The sequence below is a fragment of the Prenolepis imparis genome, unplaced genomic scaffold (assembly GCF_030444845.1).
Source record: "Prenolepis imparis isolate NDT839.2.m4 unplaced genomic scaffold, iyPreImpa1.0 SCAF_9, whole genome shotgun sequence".
Taxonomy (NCBI): Eukaryota; Metazoa; Arthropoda; class Insecta; order Hymenoptera; family Formicidae; genus Prenolepis; species Prenolepis imparis.
The window spans coordinates 16,972,538-16,988,321 of NW_028141167.1; the positions used below are offsets into that span (position 1 = coordinate 16,972,538).

Here is a 15,784-nt window from a genome sequence, read left to right on the forward strand (position 1 = left end):
TGTTCTAAAGGTTTTACGGGCGGTTTGTTTAAACGGTTTTTTCCTATACTTTGCGTGTGCGCATAGCGTCCTTCGTCGCGAATTCGTGCCGATATTCTTAACCGTCAGCTGCTCGCGAAAACACAGAAAAAATGCCGTCGGCGGTCGTTGGCCCGAGATCTCGAGTCCGCGCGCGTGGTGTTTACAATTTATCAGCTGTTTGGTTCGTGTTGTCACCTTTAATTTCGAGTGTCAGGATTTATTGTCGCGTCTTTATTACTCATGACAAACGATGTCATTGGGAGCAACAATATTGTTGAACCAAACTCTGTCACGCGCTCGAACATTCCGCCCGCCTTGTTTGGAACAATTCAAACGAAACTCGAAAGGCAAAAGGAGATAATAATTACGATTGCAAGTAGAGATAACGAAGGATGACTGAGAATGAATTTACATGTGAAGCGAGATGTACTGTGAAACGAGATGCAATTTGAGCAAGGCATTCGAGGTCGCGTCGCGCTACGTTGCGGCCTCAGGGTCGCTTTGCATCGGTAGGAGGATGAGACGGTTCACGGGTCGCGTCAACGTTGACGCCGCGGTTCGCAAGGTCACGACTCGAACGTGGCCGTCGTCTCCGGGATGCGTGTCGATTATGCGTGCCAGCGGCCACTTGTTCGGTGGCGAAGCCTCGTTGCGCAGGACGCACAGGCGGCCGATTCTGACGGCGGTGTCAGGCTTCCACCACTTCGGGCGGTGGTTTAGCGAGTGCAAATATTCTCGCGACCACCGATTCCAGAAATGCTGCTTCATCCGTTGCACTAGCTGCCATCGCGAAAGTCGATTTTCCGGAACTATCGTGAGCGACGGTTCGGGCACGGCGTTGAGGGCAGTGCCGATCAGAAAATGCCCCGGTGTCAGGGCGGTGACGTCGTCAGGGTCCTCGGACAGTGCCTCGAGCGGTCGCGAATTGAGGCACGCCTCCACTTGAGTGAGAAGCGTAGACATCTCTTCGAATGTCAGGGTCGCGTCGCCGATCACCCGACGGAGGTGACGCTTGAGCGCTTTGACTGCCGCTTCCCACAACCCTCCGAAGTGCGGGGCTGCCGGGGGGTTGAATCGCCATCGTATGCGGTCTCGGGACAGCTCATCGGCAATGCGTCGACCTTCCTTGCTGCTGGCGACGAAGAGGGCTCGAAGTTGCCGGTCAGCTCCTACAAAATTTGTACCGCAATCACTATACAGTACCTCGCAAAGCCCTCTCCGGGCTATGAAACGGCGCAGCGCTGCAATGAAGGCGTCGGCCGTGTAATCGGACGCCACATCCAAGTGCACGGCCTTGGTGCTCATGCAGACAAATACTGCGATGAACGCCTTGGTACTTTTGTGCCCTCGACCCTTGGTTGTCCTCAGATGTATCGGGCCGGCATAATCGATCCCAGTGTGCTGGAATGGTCTCGACGGGGTCACACGAGATCTAGGGAGATCGCCCATCAACGGCTGAGTCGTTGCCGCCCGCCATCGCAGGCAGGTCACGCAGCGATGGATAACCTCCTTGACGCATGTTCTTCCGCGTGGAATCCAGAAGCGGTGACGAAGTAGGCTGAGTGTCGCCTGCACACCACCGTGCAGTGTTCGTCGATGGCCTGCTTCGACGAAGAGTCTCGTCAGCTGACTCTCGCTTGGCAGGATAATGGGGTGCTTCTCGTCGTACGGGAGAGAGGCGTTCCTTAACCGACCTCCAATTCGTAGGATGCCCTTGCCGTCGATGAAGGGGCTCAATTTGATGAGCGGGCTCCTTCTTGACAGTCCTTTTTCCCCTGCCAAGGCGACGAGTTCTGCTGGGTATCCCCGCGCCTGAGAGATGCGGATCCATGCGTCCTCGGCGTCTTGCAGCTCGTCCACGGACAGTATGGAGCCTCGCGTCTGCCGTGGTTTCAGCCATCGTCGACACCATGCCGAAATGCGCACCAGGCGGAGTAGCGAGGAGTATCTCGTCAGCATGGTTGGTTCGTCCGGGCATTGTCGAGATGCTGCGTGGCTGCTCGTGCGTTGCTCCAGCGGCTCCGGCGTGGTCTCCAAGGCCGGACCGGCGCGCCACGGACCTGGTGATGTCGTCAGCCAAGGCGGCCCCTGCCACCACAGCTCGTGTTCCACTAATTCACTGGGGGAGAGTCCTCGAGATGCGCAATCAGCTGGGTTGTCTCCTCCGGGTGTGTGGTGCCAGTGCGCCTCCGGTGCGACGCGCTGGATCTCGGCGACGCGGTTGGCCACGTACGTTTTCCAGCGGGCCGGATGTGCTTGTATCCAGGACAAGGTCACCGTGGAGTCGGACCATAGGTGCGTATCCGTGTCTGGCAGCTCTACGACGGTCCGGTGATGTGCGACGAGCGTCGCTAACAAGGCGGCTGCGCAGAGTTCGAGCCTGGGCAACGACACCTGCTTCACAGGTGCGACCTTGGTTTTGGCGGCCACCAGCGAGACCTTGACCGTTCCGTCAAGGCCGACGGCTCGGAGATACAGCACGGCGGCGAAGGCTCGCTCTGAAGCGTCTGCGAAGCCGTGGAATTCGATGGTGTCCCCTGGTCGATGACCGAGCCAACGCGGGACTCGTATGCGGGCGAGACTCGGGAGATCCGTCTTGAACGCTGCCCAGAACGCGGCGTCCTTTGATGCCAGCGGAGTGTCCCAGTCGAGGCCTTGCAGCCAGACCGACTGGATCAGAATTTTCGCTCTAACGACCACTGGTGCGAGCCATCCCAACGGGTCGAACAGCTGCGCGGTGATGGAAAGGACGGTCCTCTTCGTGGTTGGTTGATGCTTGATCTCGCGTATTGCAAAGGAGAAGCCGTCGATGCCCGGATGCCAGCGTAGGCCGAGCATGGAGTGGCTCTCATGCGGTTCCCATGCCCGGAGATCGGCGCGCAGTTGGTCTGGCGCGGGGATGTCCTTGAGAAGGTCCGGATCGGTTGCGGACCATTTCTTCAGCGGAAACCCGCCCGCCCTGCAAATTTGAAGCAATTGCCGCTTGATGTCGTGCGTTTCCGACAGTGAGGCGGCTCCGGTCAGGATGTCGTCGACGTAGACGTCGCGGAGCAGTACGGCCGATTCCAGGGGGTATCGAGCTTCTTCGTCCGTGGCAAGTTGACGCACCGAGCGGATGGCGAGGAACGGCGCGCAAGCTAACCCGTACGTCACTGTATTCAATCGATATTCCTCAATCGATTTTGTCGCGTCACGTCGCCACACGATTCGTTGTAAGTCGCGATCTGCCGGATGTACGAGAATCTGTCTGTACATCTTCTCAATGTCCGTTGCAATCGCGTACTTGTGTCGGCGCCAGCGGGTCAAGACGTCAGGCAGCGACGGCAGCAGATTTGGTCCCACGCGGAGCTTGTTGTTGAGCGCGACACCGGACGGCAAGGCTGACGAGCCGTTGAAAACCACGCGCAGTTTGACACTGCCGTCGGTGTTCTTCAATACCCCGTGGTGAGGCAAGTAACACACGCGCGCGTTGGTTGCTGCTTCGCGGGAGTCTATCAGCGACATGTGGTCGAGTCTTTCGTAATCGTGCATGAAGTCGCGATAAAGCTCGTGTAACCTTGAGTCCCGCGCGAACCGGCCCTCCATGCCCGAGAGTAAGCGCATCGCGGCGATTCGCGTTCCGGCGAAATCCGTAGTGTCGTCGGTAAGTGGGAGTCGCACCACATACCGTCCGTGTTCGTCGCGAGAATGCGTTCGCGCGAACCACTCTTCACACTCTCGCTCCTCCAGCGTCGGAGGCAACGAGACGCGAGACACTTCCTCCTGTTCCCACAGCCTCTTCACCATGCTCACCAAGGTCTCGTCGACGACGCACGAGTGGCTGTGAGCCTCGGCCCTGTCGGTTGACTCCTCGATCGTACCCGAAAGGATCCACCCGAGGGACGTACGTTGTGCGACGGGTTCTCGCGGACCTCCCTTGACGACGCCGGAGTCAAGGATTGCGGCGTACACGTCCGCGCCGAGTAGGATGTCCACCGGATCGGAGGCCTGGAAGTCGGGGTCGGCTAGCTCGAGTCCGTGTAGGTGGTTCCAAGGCTCCCTCTTCACGGTCGTCACTCCGGTGTAAACCGTAAGACGTGGCAGGATCAGCGCCGATATGGTCATCGGTGATCCGGCGGCGCGCGGCAGGACCCGAAGAGACACTCGTCCGTGGGCGGTGCCGGCTTGCGTTCCGCCGACGCCGAAGACGGTGACCGTGGCTGAGCCGCGCGGCAAACGTAGTCGCTGTGTCAACGCTTCCGAGATCATCGATGCCTCCGATCCCTGATCGATCAAGGCCCTAGCTGCATGCAGTACTCCGAACCTGTCGGCGACTCGAACGCGCGCGGTGGCAAGAAGGACAGATCCCCGCCCTAGACACGGCTGCTGGGCCACGTGCGAGGTTGAGGTGGTCTCGCGACAGGCATCGTGCAGCGAGGTGTGATGTCTGCCTCGACACGCTGAACAATTCTTTTTTGATAGGCATTCACGCACCTGATGTTTGCCAAGACAGTTGAGGCACAGTTGATTTGCCTCGACGTGTTTCTTCCTCTCCTCCGCCGTCTTCTCCTGGTAACTATCGCAGAGCATCACGAAGTGGTCCTTCTTGCATAGTGAGCAGCGCCCTCGCTTCACTTCTTGCTTCTGAGCGTGATGGGATCGTGCGGGTCGCGTGGCGTGGTCCCCGGATTTGTTCGACGCCGCCTCCAACTTCTGGGGCTGGAGTGCTTCAAGAGTCTGCAATCGTCTCTCCAGAAACGCCTTGATTTCGGCGTACGATGCCGGTTCCGAGGTTCCTCCGACGGTGTCCTCCCAGTCTCGGCGCGACCGCGCGTCGAGGAGTTCCACTATCAGATGGACGAATAGGTCCTCGCAGCTCGAGACCGGCCGTTCGATGCTCTCGAGAGCGCCGACGGTGGATATCACGCATTGTAGAAATCACTCAACGACTCACTCTTCATCTTGGGGAGCGCTGTGAAGGTCGAGAAATACGAGCGGACGAGGAGTCTCTTATTCTCGTAGTGATCGACGAGCAGATTCCATGCCCGTCGGTAGTTCTCCGAAACTGCTGGCAGGTTTCGAACGAGTAACTCCGCTTCACCCTTCAAGGACGCCTTCAGGTAGTGAAGCTTTTCCACGTCAGATATGATGGCGTCCGCCCCGACGACCGATTGGAAAAGGTCGCGGAACGGCGGCCAGTCGGCGTACTTGCCGGAAAAGTGCGGCAGCTGTATGCGCGGGAGAGTGGTGCGTTGTCGAGTGGACGATGGTTCGATGCTCGTGGCACCTCCGCTTGTACCTTGCCTCGGTAGGGTGTTCCTCAAACTCATCAATTTCGTCTTCTGGGTGAGAAAGGTCTCTTCGGCGAGTCCGCTGAAGTCTCCTGTGACGTAGGCGTGGGTTCTCAACTCCTTCCAGAAGTTGGCGCGCAACTTGTCATGCTGATTCTCGAATTTCTCCCAGATCCTTTCTAACCGGTGGAGGCGCGTGTCAATGGCCTCGACCGTGATGTTCGCCTTCCCCAGCTTATTGAGGTTCTCCATAGTGTTCGCCATCCGAAGTTGAAGGTCGTCTTGAGCGAGGATGAGACACTCCATGTCCATGCTCATGATGCGCGTTGAGAACCCCGGTTCACTCTCTCACTGCACTTATGTTGTACCGGAACAAGATATCCGGCTCGAAGGACCAGAATGTTTCGTTAGGCGCGAATATAACGCGAGTGTGAACGTGAGGTGGGTCAACGCACACAAAAAAAGAAGCAATCTTTTTTCAACACACACTCAATGACAAATTTATTATAATAAAAAAAACACAAGAAAAAAGGCAATACAACTTTGTCCGTTTCCGAACTTTGCGGCAACGCAAGTATCGAAGCGAGCGACTTCGAGAGAAAGCGTTCGATTGTTCGAGAGGCGCGTTCTGCGAGCGACAGAATTAAGCGGCTAATTATACGGAAGGCGAATCGATGCTTTATGTAAGAAGGCAAGAGACGATCTGTTCTAAAGGTTTTACGGGCGGTTTGTTTAAACGGTTTTTTCCTATACTTTGCGTGTGCGCATAGCGTCCTTCGTCGCGAATTCGTGCCGATATTCTTAACCGTCAGCTGCTCGCGAAAACACAGAAAAAATGCCGTCGGCGGTCGTTGGCCCGAGATCTCGAGTCCGCGCGCGTGGTGTTTACAATTTATCAGCTGTTTGGTTCGTGTTGTCACCTTTAATTTCGAGTGTCAGGATTTATTGTCGCGTCTTTATTACTCATGACAAACGATGTCATTGGGAGCAACAATATTGTTGAACCAAACTCTGTCACGCGCTCGAACAGTCGGCTTTAAACGTTTTACGCGTTTATCAACACACTCACTGCAATCACTATCATAATCAGAATCTTTTAAAATTCCTATATCATCATCGGATGATTCTTCATTGTTCACTTCTTCGATATCCATGTCTTTCTCTTCATTGTTCGCTTCTTCAACATTTATTTCAATGTCTTCATCATTGTCTTCATCAATAATCACATCTTCATCACTATCTTCTATATTCATTTGTTTCTTCTCACTTGCACTTCGTCCAGGACACTTTAACTCGTCAAATGCTAAAAACTTTATGACGGTACACATATTATAATGTTGCTCCCCTCATGATTTTAATTCTACATCTCTCTTGTTCTAACTGGAGTATCATGTCTCGGCTAGCTCATCACTTTTTACATCACCAGAGAGCGAAGAAATAGTTTTGTCAGCTATATCTTATTGGGAAAGAAATAATTACATACAGTTTAACAGTAAAATAATTTTTATTTGTTACAAGCATTATGAAGAATATCTTTTACAGCACAAGCTAATAATTCACAATCAATAAGTGAATCGCTGTCAAACATAGGGCTTTCACGTATCATTTTTGCGGCATTGCTCACATCGCAGATATTATCAAGTTGTAAAATATTTACAAATTGTTTAAACTTTTCAGTAACAATATGCAGATTTTCACACAATCAGGAATACATATGATCTATACATTTTTTAAAATTAAATAAACGTAATAAAGTTGATGGTTTCATGTATAAAGTATTATTAGATGATGTAATCTTTATAATTTTTGAAGTAGACATGTTAACCAATTCAAGTGTCAGATCACAAATCCATAGCGGAGTTTCAGTTAGCCGCTCAATATCAGCTCGTTTCTGCATTAGCGATTTCCATGTTTCAATAGGCAATATTATTTGATTGCCTCGATTATCGCCAATAGCCAATTCCACATAAGATATGACTCCAACGCTGATTCCTATTTCCAAATACTTGTATGACGTAGCAGTCAGGGCGTATCTTCTTCCAAGTATACGAACCGCAAATCAATTTCAAGCGTTGATACTATTGCGTAATCCGTATGTGACAAAATCACAATTAACCGATTTGCAAAAATGTAACACAAGCGCCAATGTTTGGCCGCTATGACATCATCCTCAGATGAGATATTAGATGTAAAATAATGCAACATATCCAAAATTTCAAGTGCCGATGCGCGGCTGCTATGAAATCATTTGTACGTGACAAAATCCCCAATTTTCGATGTACGGCTGCTATGACATCATCCTCAACGAAATATTAAATGTAAAATAATGCAACATATCCAAAATTTCAAGCGCCAATGTACGGCTGCTATGATATCATCCCCAGATGTTCAAAACGTACGTAACAAAATCACAAGAAAATGCAACATATCCAAAGGAGGATGGGTAAAATCACCGGATTTTGGCCCAAACGATGGAACCTTTTTTATGCATGTCTTCTTATATTTTTGGATGTGTTGAATTCAAATCAAACATTATTTTCAAGGTGCACCGATGGGAAAATATTGAAAATCGCATTTAAATTGCAGTTCTGCTCTTAGCATGACCCTTCGTCGTATTTATTTGGAATTGTGCTTTGAACAGCTTGAGTTTGGTCACGATGAGGTTTTCTGTAACATATTACGCATTCAAACATATTATCACTTACATGACGATATGATGATCTTGCTTTTTTAGCTAAGCTTACGCCACAAATGTTACAAATCTTATCCATTCCGATCAATAAAAAAATGAAGAAATATATTATAACGCCACGCCGGAGTAATTATTGCCGGAAAATATGAAAAGATAAATCTAAGCGCTCTAATAAAAATAGTTTTTTTTTAAATAGAGCCGAATTTGACTGTAAGTCAGTCTAAATGTGAGAATAAAACTAATTTTTTTCTGAAATATCCCAATAATATCTTGTGTGGCAAGTGTGGAAAACAATGAATTACGTCGCGCGTGAAGTTGTAGCATGAGCCGAAGGCACAAGTACGAGTGTGAATGTATCTGTATCATAAGCTGAGGCGAATGCGGCAACTTCACGCGCGACGTAATTCGTTGTCTTCCGCACATGCCATATACAATATTTTTTGTAATGCTTGACTTTTAACACACACACATACACACACACACACACACACGAGATGAGATAGCCGCCACGTCTACGTCATTGATCTTGGGTCATGCTAAGAGCAGAACTGCAATTTAAATGCGATTTTCAATATTTTCCCATCGGTGCACCTTGAAAGTAACGTTTGATTTGAATTCAGCATATCCAAAAATATAAGAAAACATGCATAAAAAAGGTTCCATCGCTTGGGCCAAAATCCGATGATTTTACCCATCCTCCTTTCAAGATCAATGTACGACTGCTATGACATCATCCGTATGTGGCAAAATCTTAAATTTCAAGCGCCAATGTACGGCTGCTATGATATCATCCCCAAGTGTTCAAAACGTATGTAACAAAATCACAAGAAAATGCAACATAATTAAAATTTTCGAGCGCCAATGTACGGCCGCTCTCATCTTGAGATGAATCTCGCGAAATGTGCAAAAATGTATCAATTTCAAGGTCGATGCATCATTCGTACGTAACAAAATCACAAAGTTAAGTGCAACATACTTGAGTGCCAATGATCTCTACAATCAAATAAAAAGGATGGTAAAGAGGCATACTATGTCAGTATCTTTGTCAGAGGTTCAAGAAGTGCATCTCAAGTAAAGAAATATGGCACAATTGGAAGCAAGTTTGTTGGAGCAATCCGCAAGGGTGAAATCGGCGGAAGAATTAATTATGTGGGAGCAACGATGTGACGAATACATCGAATCATTGGAAGAACAAAGCCGAATCAAACGCCCACGATTAGCGATCGGAGTTCGACAATCTCTTGTCGCTCAAATTGCTCGTCTGGAAGGGTTGAAAAATTCGGTACGCAGACGTTTTGTACACGCAGGTGCCGGAAGCAGTTCGCGAGACATCGGACTCATATGGCGAGAGATTGATACGGCGTTCGACAGCCGCATTTTGACCGGTGCAGTAATAAACAGCAATCACATCGAACCTCGTCAATTTCTAGAGGATGCCAAAGACATTGTGATCGAACACGTGCAAAAAGTGTTGCAAAAACACACTAGTGTAAAAGTGAACACTATATTTAATGGAGAGTTTGTGTTAGGCGATAAGCGCGCTAATAAAAGTGTCAACACTAAAAACTTTGAAATCTTTCGCACCTCCGATTTACATGATTGGTACAAACGCCGCGTTATCGAGCCCACACTAGCATCGCTAGAAGAATTTCAAGAACGTGATAGTGGTTGGGCATTGTTGCGAATAATCAATTTGATTATAAATATAAACAAGTATAATCCAATGCGCGCGGGATGTCACATTAAATTGCCGCGAGAAATAATGAACAAAAGAGCAGTAGTGAACGTGCAATCTAAAGACAATGCATGTTTCGCGTGGGCGGTGGTCGCTGCTCTGCATCCAGTTGCAAAATATAGTGAGAGAACGTCGTCATATCCGCACTATACGACGGTGTTGAATCTCCAGGACATTGAGTTTCCGATGACGTTGAATCAAATTAAGAAATTTGAATTGGCAAATAACATCTCAATCAACGTGTACAGCATCGAAGAAAAGAACATTGTCCCAATACGTCTCTCGGAGGAAAAGAAAGACAGACACATCAACCTGCTGTACGTGCATGATAGCAACAGCGTTGGACATTTCACGTGGATCAAGAATTTATCCCGACTTGTCAGCTCGCAATTGAGCTAAAACAATGACAGAAAATATATCTGCGATCGGTACGTATATTTATTGCAATAAAATTATATATTAAATAATCATAAAATAATTATGAAGTGTTTATAATTGCTATTATCTTTTACAGATGCTTGCATTACTTTGGGTCTGAGGACAAGTTGCAGACACATATGGTAGATTGCGGAGAGATGAATGACTGCGCTATCCGATTACCGAGCGATAAGGACAAGTGGCTATCGTTTAACAACAACACCAGGAAAGAGCGACTTCCATTTGTGGTGTATGCCGACCTCGAATGTGTTTTGGCCGAAGAAGAAAAAAATTATCAACATCATCAAGTATTTAGTATATGTACAGTGCTCGTTTGACAATTCATTATCCGCGTATCACTCTCATCATAGCGCCGATTGCGTTTCATGGTTCGCCGAACAACTAAAAAATTTAGCACAACGCGTAAAAACCATTTTAACCACAAATGTTCCCATGGTAAATTTAACATCGGATGAGTGTGAAAAATTTCACAGCGCGACGCATTGTCATATATGCAAAAAACCGTTTGCAGAAGATGATACGCGCGTACGCGATCATTGCCATCTGACCGGACGATACAAAGGTCCCGCGCACTCAAATTGCAATCTAAATTATAAAGAATCTTTTTGTATTACGATAGTTTTTTACAATTTATCAGGTTATGACGCACATTTCATTATCGAGGATATAGCTACAGCGTTTGAAGGGAGCGTTGAATTACTTCCGATAACTAAAGAAAAATACATATCATTCACAAAAACGGTCAATAGTACCAACGATGACAAAGATTGGAAAAATCATATTAAATTACGTTTCATCGACTCGTATAAATTTCTCACAACAAGTCTCGACAAATTGGCATCTTTTATGGATAAAGACAAACTCCAAATTCTGCAATCGGAATTTCTAAATTTATCGACCGAAAATTTCAATCTATTGACACGGAAAGGCGTCTTTCCATATGAATACATTGACTGTGTCAACAAGTTGCAAGATACGCGTTTACAACCGCGCGAATCATTCTACAGTTCCTTGACCGGTGACACAGTATCCGAGAGCGATTACGCGCACGCCGAGAACGTCTGGAAGCACTTCTCCCTTCGAACGCTAGGCGAGTATAGTGATCTATATTTAAAAATTGATGTCTTGTTATTAGCAGATATTTTTGAAAATTTCCGCGATAGTTGTATTAAAAGTTATGAGCTTGACCCCGCGTATTACTATACTCTACCCGGGTATACATGGGATGCCATGTTAAAACATACAAATATTACGTTCGAATTGCTTATCGATATCGACATGGTTATGTTTATCGAACGGGGTATACGCGGCGGTCTAAGTCAATGTTCCAATAGATACGCGCATGCTAATAACAAGTACATGCAGTCGTACGATACATCGAAACCATCATCGTATCTCATGTACTTTGATATAAACAATCTGTACGGATGGGCAATGTGTCAACCATTGCCTTATGCCGATTTTCGATGGGTCGATGACTTATCAAATTTCGACGTATCATCTATCGCGCTCGATTCATCTACAGGCTACATCCTCGAAATAGATTTAGAATATCCACAATGTCTTCACGACACGCACACAGATCTACCGTTTTGCCCGACACGTGACAAGCCGCCCGGCAAGCGGGAAGACAAGCTTCTCGCAACGCTTTACGATAAGAAGCGTTACGTCATACATTACCGCAACCTGCAGCAATGTATGCGACACGGCCTTCGCGTTACAAAAATACATCGCGTATTACAATTTACTCAATCTCCATGGCTTCGAAATTATATCGAACTTAATACACAATTTAGAACACAAGCGAGAAATGATTTCGAAAAAACTTTATACAAATTAATGAATAATGCAGTATTTGGCAAGACGATGGAAAATGTGCGTAATCGGGTTGATGTAAAACTTATCACACATTGGGAAGGAAGATACGGTGCAGAGGCAATGATTGCGAAACCAAATTTCCATAGTAGAAGCATTTTTTCGGAAAATCTTATTGCTGTAGAATTACATAAATTCGAAGTAAAATTTTACAAACCAATCTATGTTGGCATGTGCATACTCGACATTTCCAAAACATGTTTATACGAATTTCATCACGAGTACATGTCACCGCTATATCGCGACAGATGCAGGGTAATGTACACCGACAGTTTAATATATCACATCGAATGTGAAGATGTGTATAAGAATATGAAGCGCGACGTAAGCAAATTTGATACGAGCGATTATGCTGCGGACAATGTGTATGGTATACCGCTCGTGAATAAAAAAGTACCGGGTCTTATGAAGGATGAAAATAATGGCGCGATAATGACCGAATTTGTAGGGCTTAGAGCAAAAATGTATGCCTTGCGAGTGGATGGCAAGAAGGATACGAAAAAAGTAAAAGGTGTCAAGAGTTGTCGCGAGAACGATAACATTTGACGATTATACACGGTGTTTATATGAAGAGATTGAAATGCCACCTTAGCAGTCTTGCATAAGATCCAAGCTGCATAAAGTATACACCATTCGCGAGACAAAAATTGCTCTAAGTCCGTACGACGACAAGCGGTATATCATACCTGAAAGCACCGAAACATTACCCTGGGGACATTATAAGATACCACTATAAATTATATTTTTGTAAATATGTATATTTTGTAAAATATGTAAAAACTGTATATTATATGTATATTATATGTATATTATATGTATATTTGTATTTATTTATAAAATTATTATATAAATATTTTAATATATTGTAAAATAAACAGTGTACAGATATTTTAAATAAATGTTTATAATACATTATTTTATGTATCCAAGAGTTGTGTTAATTGGTGGTCGAATCATCACAATGAATCACCACACCCTTTTATTGAATAAATTTTTATTGAATAAATTTTTATTATTGAAATAATATTCTCTTTGTTCTCTCATTTTCCTCACACACATACAAGTATTATATGTCCGCACGTGCTCGTATTAATTTCAGTATGCGACAGCTTTCTTATATTATAATTTTAAATTTAGTCGATCGAGGTTCGAAGGTGGTTGATCGAGGTACGAACGTGGTTCGAAAGTGGTTCGAAAGTGGTTGATCGAGATACGAACGTGGTTCGAAAGTGATTCGAAGGTGGTTGATCAAGGTACGAAAGTGGTTCGAAGGTGGTTGATCGAGGTACGAACGTGGGTCGAAAGTGTTTCGAAGGTGGTTGATCGAGGTATGAACGTGGTTCGAAAGTGGTTCGAAGGTGGTTGATCGAGGTACACTTTCGAACCACGTTCGTACCTCGATCAACCGCCTTCGAACCACTTTCGAATCACGTTCGTACCTCGATCAACCACCTTCGAACCACTTTCGAACCACGTTCGTACCTCGATCAACCGCTTTCGAACCATATTCGTACCTTTTTTTTTCTCGCTGTGGAAACCATCATGGTACCACTCACCGGGTGGGGGAAGAGGGTTATGTGGGACTCCTTGTTCCCCTTGATCGTTCCACTAGTGAATCGACCAGAGGATCCAAGACTCGCCGCCCCCCCCGCCTTTTCCTTCTCAGGGAGAGTGCCGCCCCTGAAGGGGACGACACTCTCCCTCCACGCATCGTGTGGACCATTCGCGGTTACGGTGCAGGGCGACACCGACCTCACACCGCGCCCTCCCAAAAAGTTTAGTGGCGGGGTCACGGCTCGAGTAACCCGCTCGAGGCGCTACCCCCCGCCACCGGAGTGGTGCTCCCACCCCCTCTCAAAAGGGGACGGGGACTCAGCATCCAGCCCCGGTGGCCCTTACCGGGGGGTCTCTCTCTGAAGGAGAAGAAGGACCGTCTCTACGGCGTTGACTCCCTACCACCGGTGCCTATCGGCTCCCGGTGAGAAGGTGCTCCCGCCGCATCTACGTCTAAGGGGGGGAGGCCGCGCCCCATGCGGCCGGGCAGGGCGCGACCACCACAGGCGCGCGACCCCTCCCCCCGGCCCCCCCGGTTGCGGCTCCCTCCGCTCCTTTGGGAGTTAGGATTTGGCCGCAACCAAGGAAGTCGCCCGTTTGGGGGCGCGACCGCACCGGCCCCTCCTAGGCGAGGCCGGCGCACCCGCGCCCCCATTTCTCGTTAGGTCCTCGGGGGGCAGGACTTAACGTCCCCGGCCTCCCCCGACGACCTCATCTCTCGACCAAATTGGACGCGGGTATATTCGAAACGCGCCCCCCCGATTCCCGCCTCCCCAGATGGGCAAGCCCATCGATGGCGGGAAAAGAGGGGGCCCGTCCCCGTCCTCCGCATTCGTCTCCTCACTCTCGCTCCTTCGCCCTCCGTTGGGGGCGCGCCCCTCCCGTCTCCCGCCGCCACAAGTGGGCAAGCCCACCGGCGGCGGGAAAAAAGGGGGCCCGTCCGCATCCTCCGTATTTGTCTCCCTCCTTCGCCTTCTGTTGGGAACGTGCCCCCCCCGATTCCCTCCTCCACAGGTGGGCAAGCCCACCGACGGCGGGAAAAAAGGGGGCCCGTCCCCATCCTCCGTATTTGTCTCCCTCCTTCGCCTTTTGTTGGGGGCGTGCCCCCCCCATTCCCTCCTCCACAGGTGGGCAAGCCCACCGACGGCGGGAAGAAAGGGGGCCCGTCCCCATCCTCCGTCGAATTTGTCTCCTCGTCTGCTTCCCTCCCTCGTCTTCCTTCCCTTTCTCTCTCTCTCAGCCTCCTCCTTCTGCAGCATAACTGTGCTGCAGAAGGAGGATAATCCACCCATGCTTCCTCTCCATGCTTCTTCATTTTCCGTCATTGCCCTCACTACTGAGATCAATGACAGATCTCCTCCCACCGCGGCCACGAGCTCCGCTCTCTCACCCGCCCAGGCAACACATTCAGCTAGTGTGTGCTGGGCGGTGTCCCGCTCGTGGCCGCAGTGCCAACACCGCGTTGTGCGCTCCTTTCCGATTCGACCCAGGTACTCCCCAAAGCATCCAAGCCTGTGAGCACCTGGGTCATGTGGTAGGACACCCCACCTTTGGCCCTGTCTAGCCAATCTTCCAGACAGAGTTGTATGGCCCCGACGGTGCGCTGTCCCGGCAGCCTCGGATCTAAGAGGCTGTCCTTCCATCTTTGGATCAGCGCCCGTCGGGCGTGGACTCTGACTGTACGCCGGAGGCCCTCCGTTATAGGGACGCCCGCCCGCTGATATTCGCGTGTACGCTTGTACACATCAGCGTACATGCGGGCGAGCATCTCCACTGGGGGTACACCTGAGAGTACCCCCACGGCCGTCCAGCTCACCGTACAGTAGCCCCGGCATATTCTGTTGGCCACCCGTTTTTGCAGTTGCCTTAGGGCATTCCTTGCCCCGCGGGCGGCCCCCAGACTTTCCTCCCATACCGGGGCTCCGTACAAGAGCATCGAGTGTATTGTTCCGGCGTACAGTCGGCGAACACTCCCGCTCGGCCCCCCAAGGTTTGGCAGCAAGCGTTGTAAAGCTATTGCTGCCTTCTCCATCCTGGGAAATATTTGGCGGAAGTGCTCGCGAAATGTCCACTTGCCATCGAGGTGGAAGCCCAAGTACTTCATGTGGGCCCCCACCTATATTATGGTTTCCTCCACAATGATGTGGGCTCTTGGTGGCGCCCCATGAGACCCGTCGTATAGATAGACGGTCTCAGTTT

The 15,784-nt window shown here is 49.0% G+C and overlaps 2 protein-coding genes across 2 annotated transcripts; one reads left to right on the forward strand and one right to left on the reverse strand.

Moving 5' to 3' along the window:
• Nucleotides 1–498: 498 nt before the first annotated feature.
• Nucleotides 499–5,603, reverse strand: LOC145940210 (uncharacterized). The gene is made up of 2 exons (XM_083045123.1): nucleotides 4,955–5,603; nucleotides 499–4,847 (listed from the first exon to the last, which is right to left on the reverse strand). The coding sequence occupies exons 1-2, from the start codon at nucleotides 5,601–5,603 to the stop codon at nucleotides 499–501; spliced, it is 4,998 nt and encodes a 1,665-aa protein (XP_082901249.1).
• Nucleotides 5,604–9,130: 3,527 nt separating this feature from the next.
• Nucleotides 9,131–10,117, forward strand: LOC145941222 (uncharacterized). The gene has a single exon (XM_083047197.1). It carries the CDS (start codon nucleotides 9,131–9,133, stop codon nucleotides 10,115–10,117), a length of 987 nt encoding a protein of 328 aa, XP_082903323.1.
• Nucleotides 10,118–15,784: the final 5,667 nt, after the last annotated feature.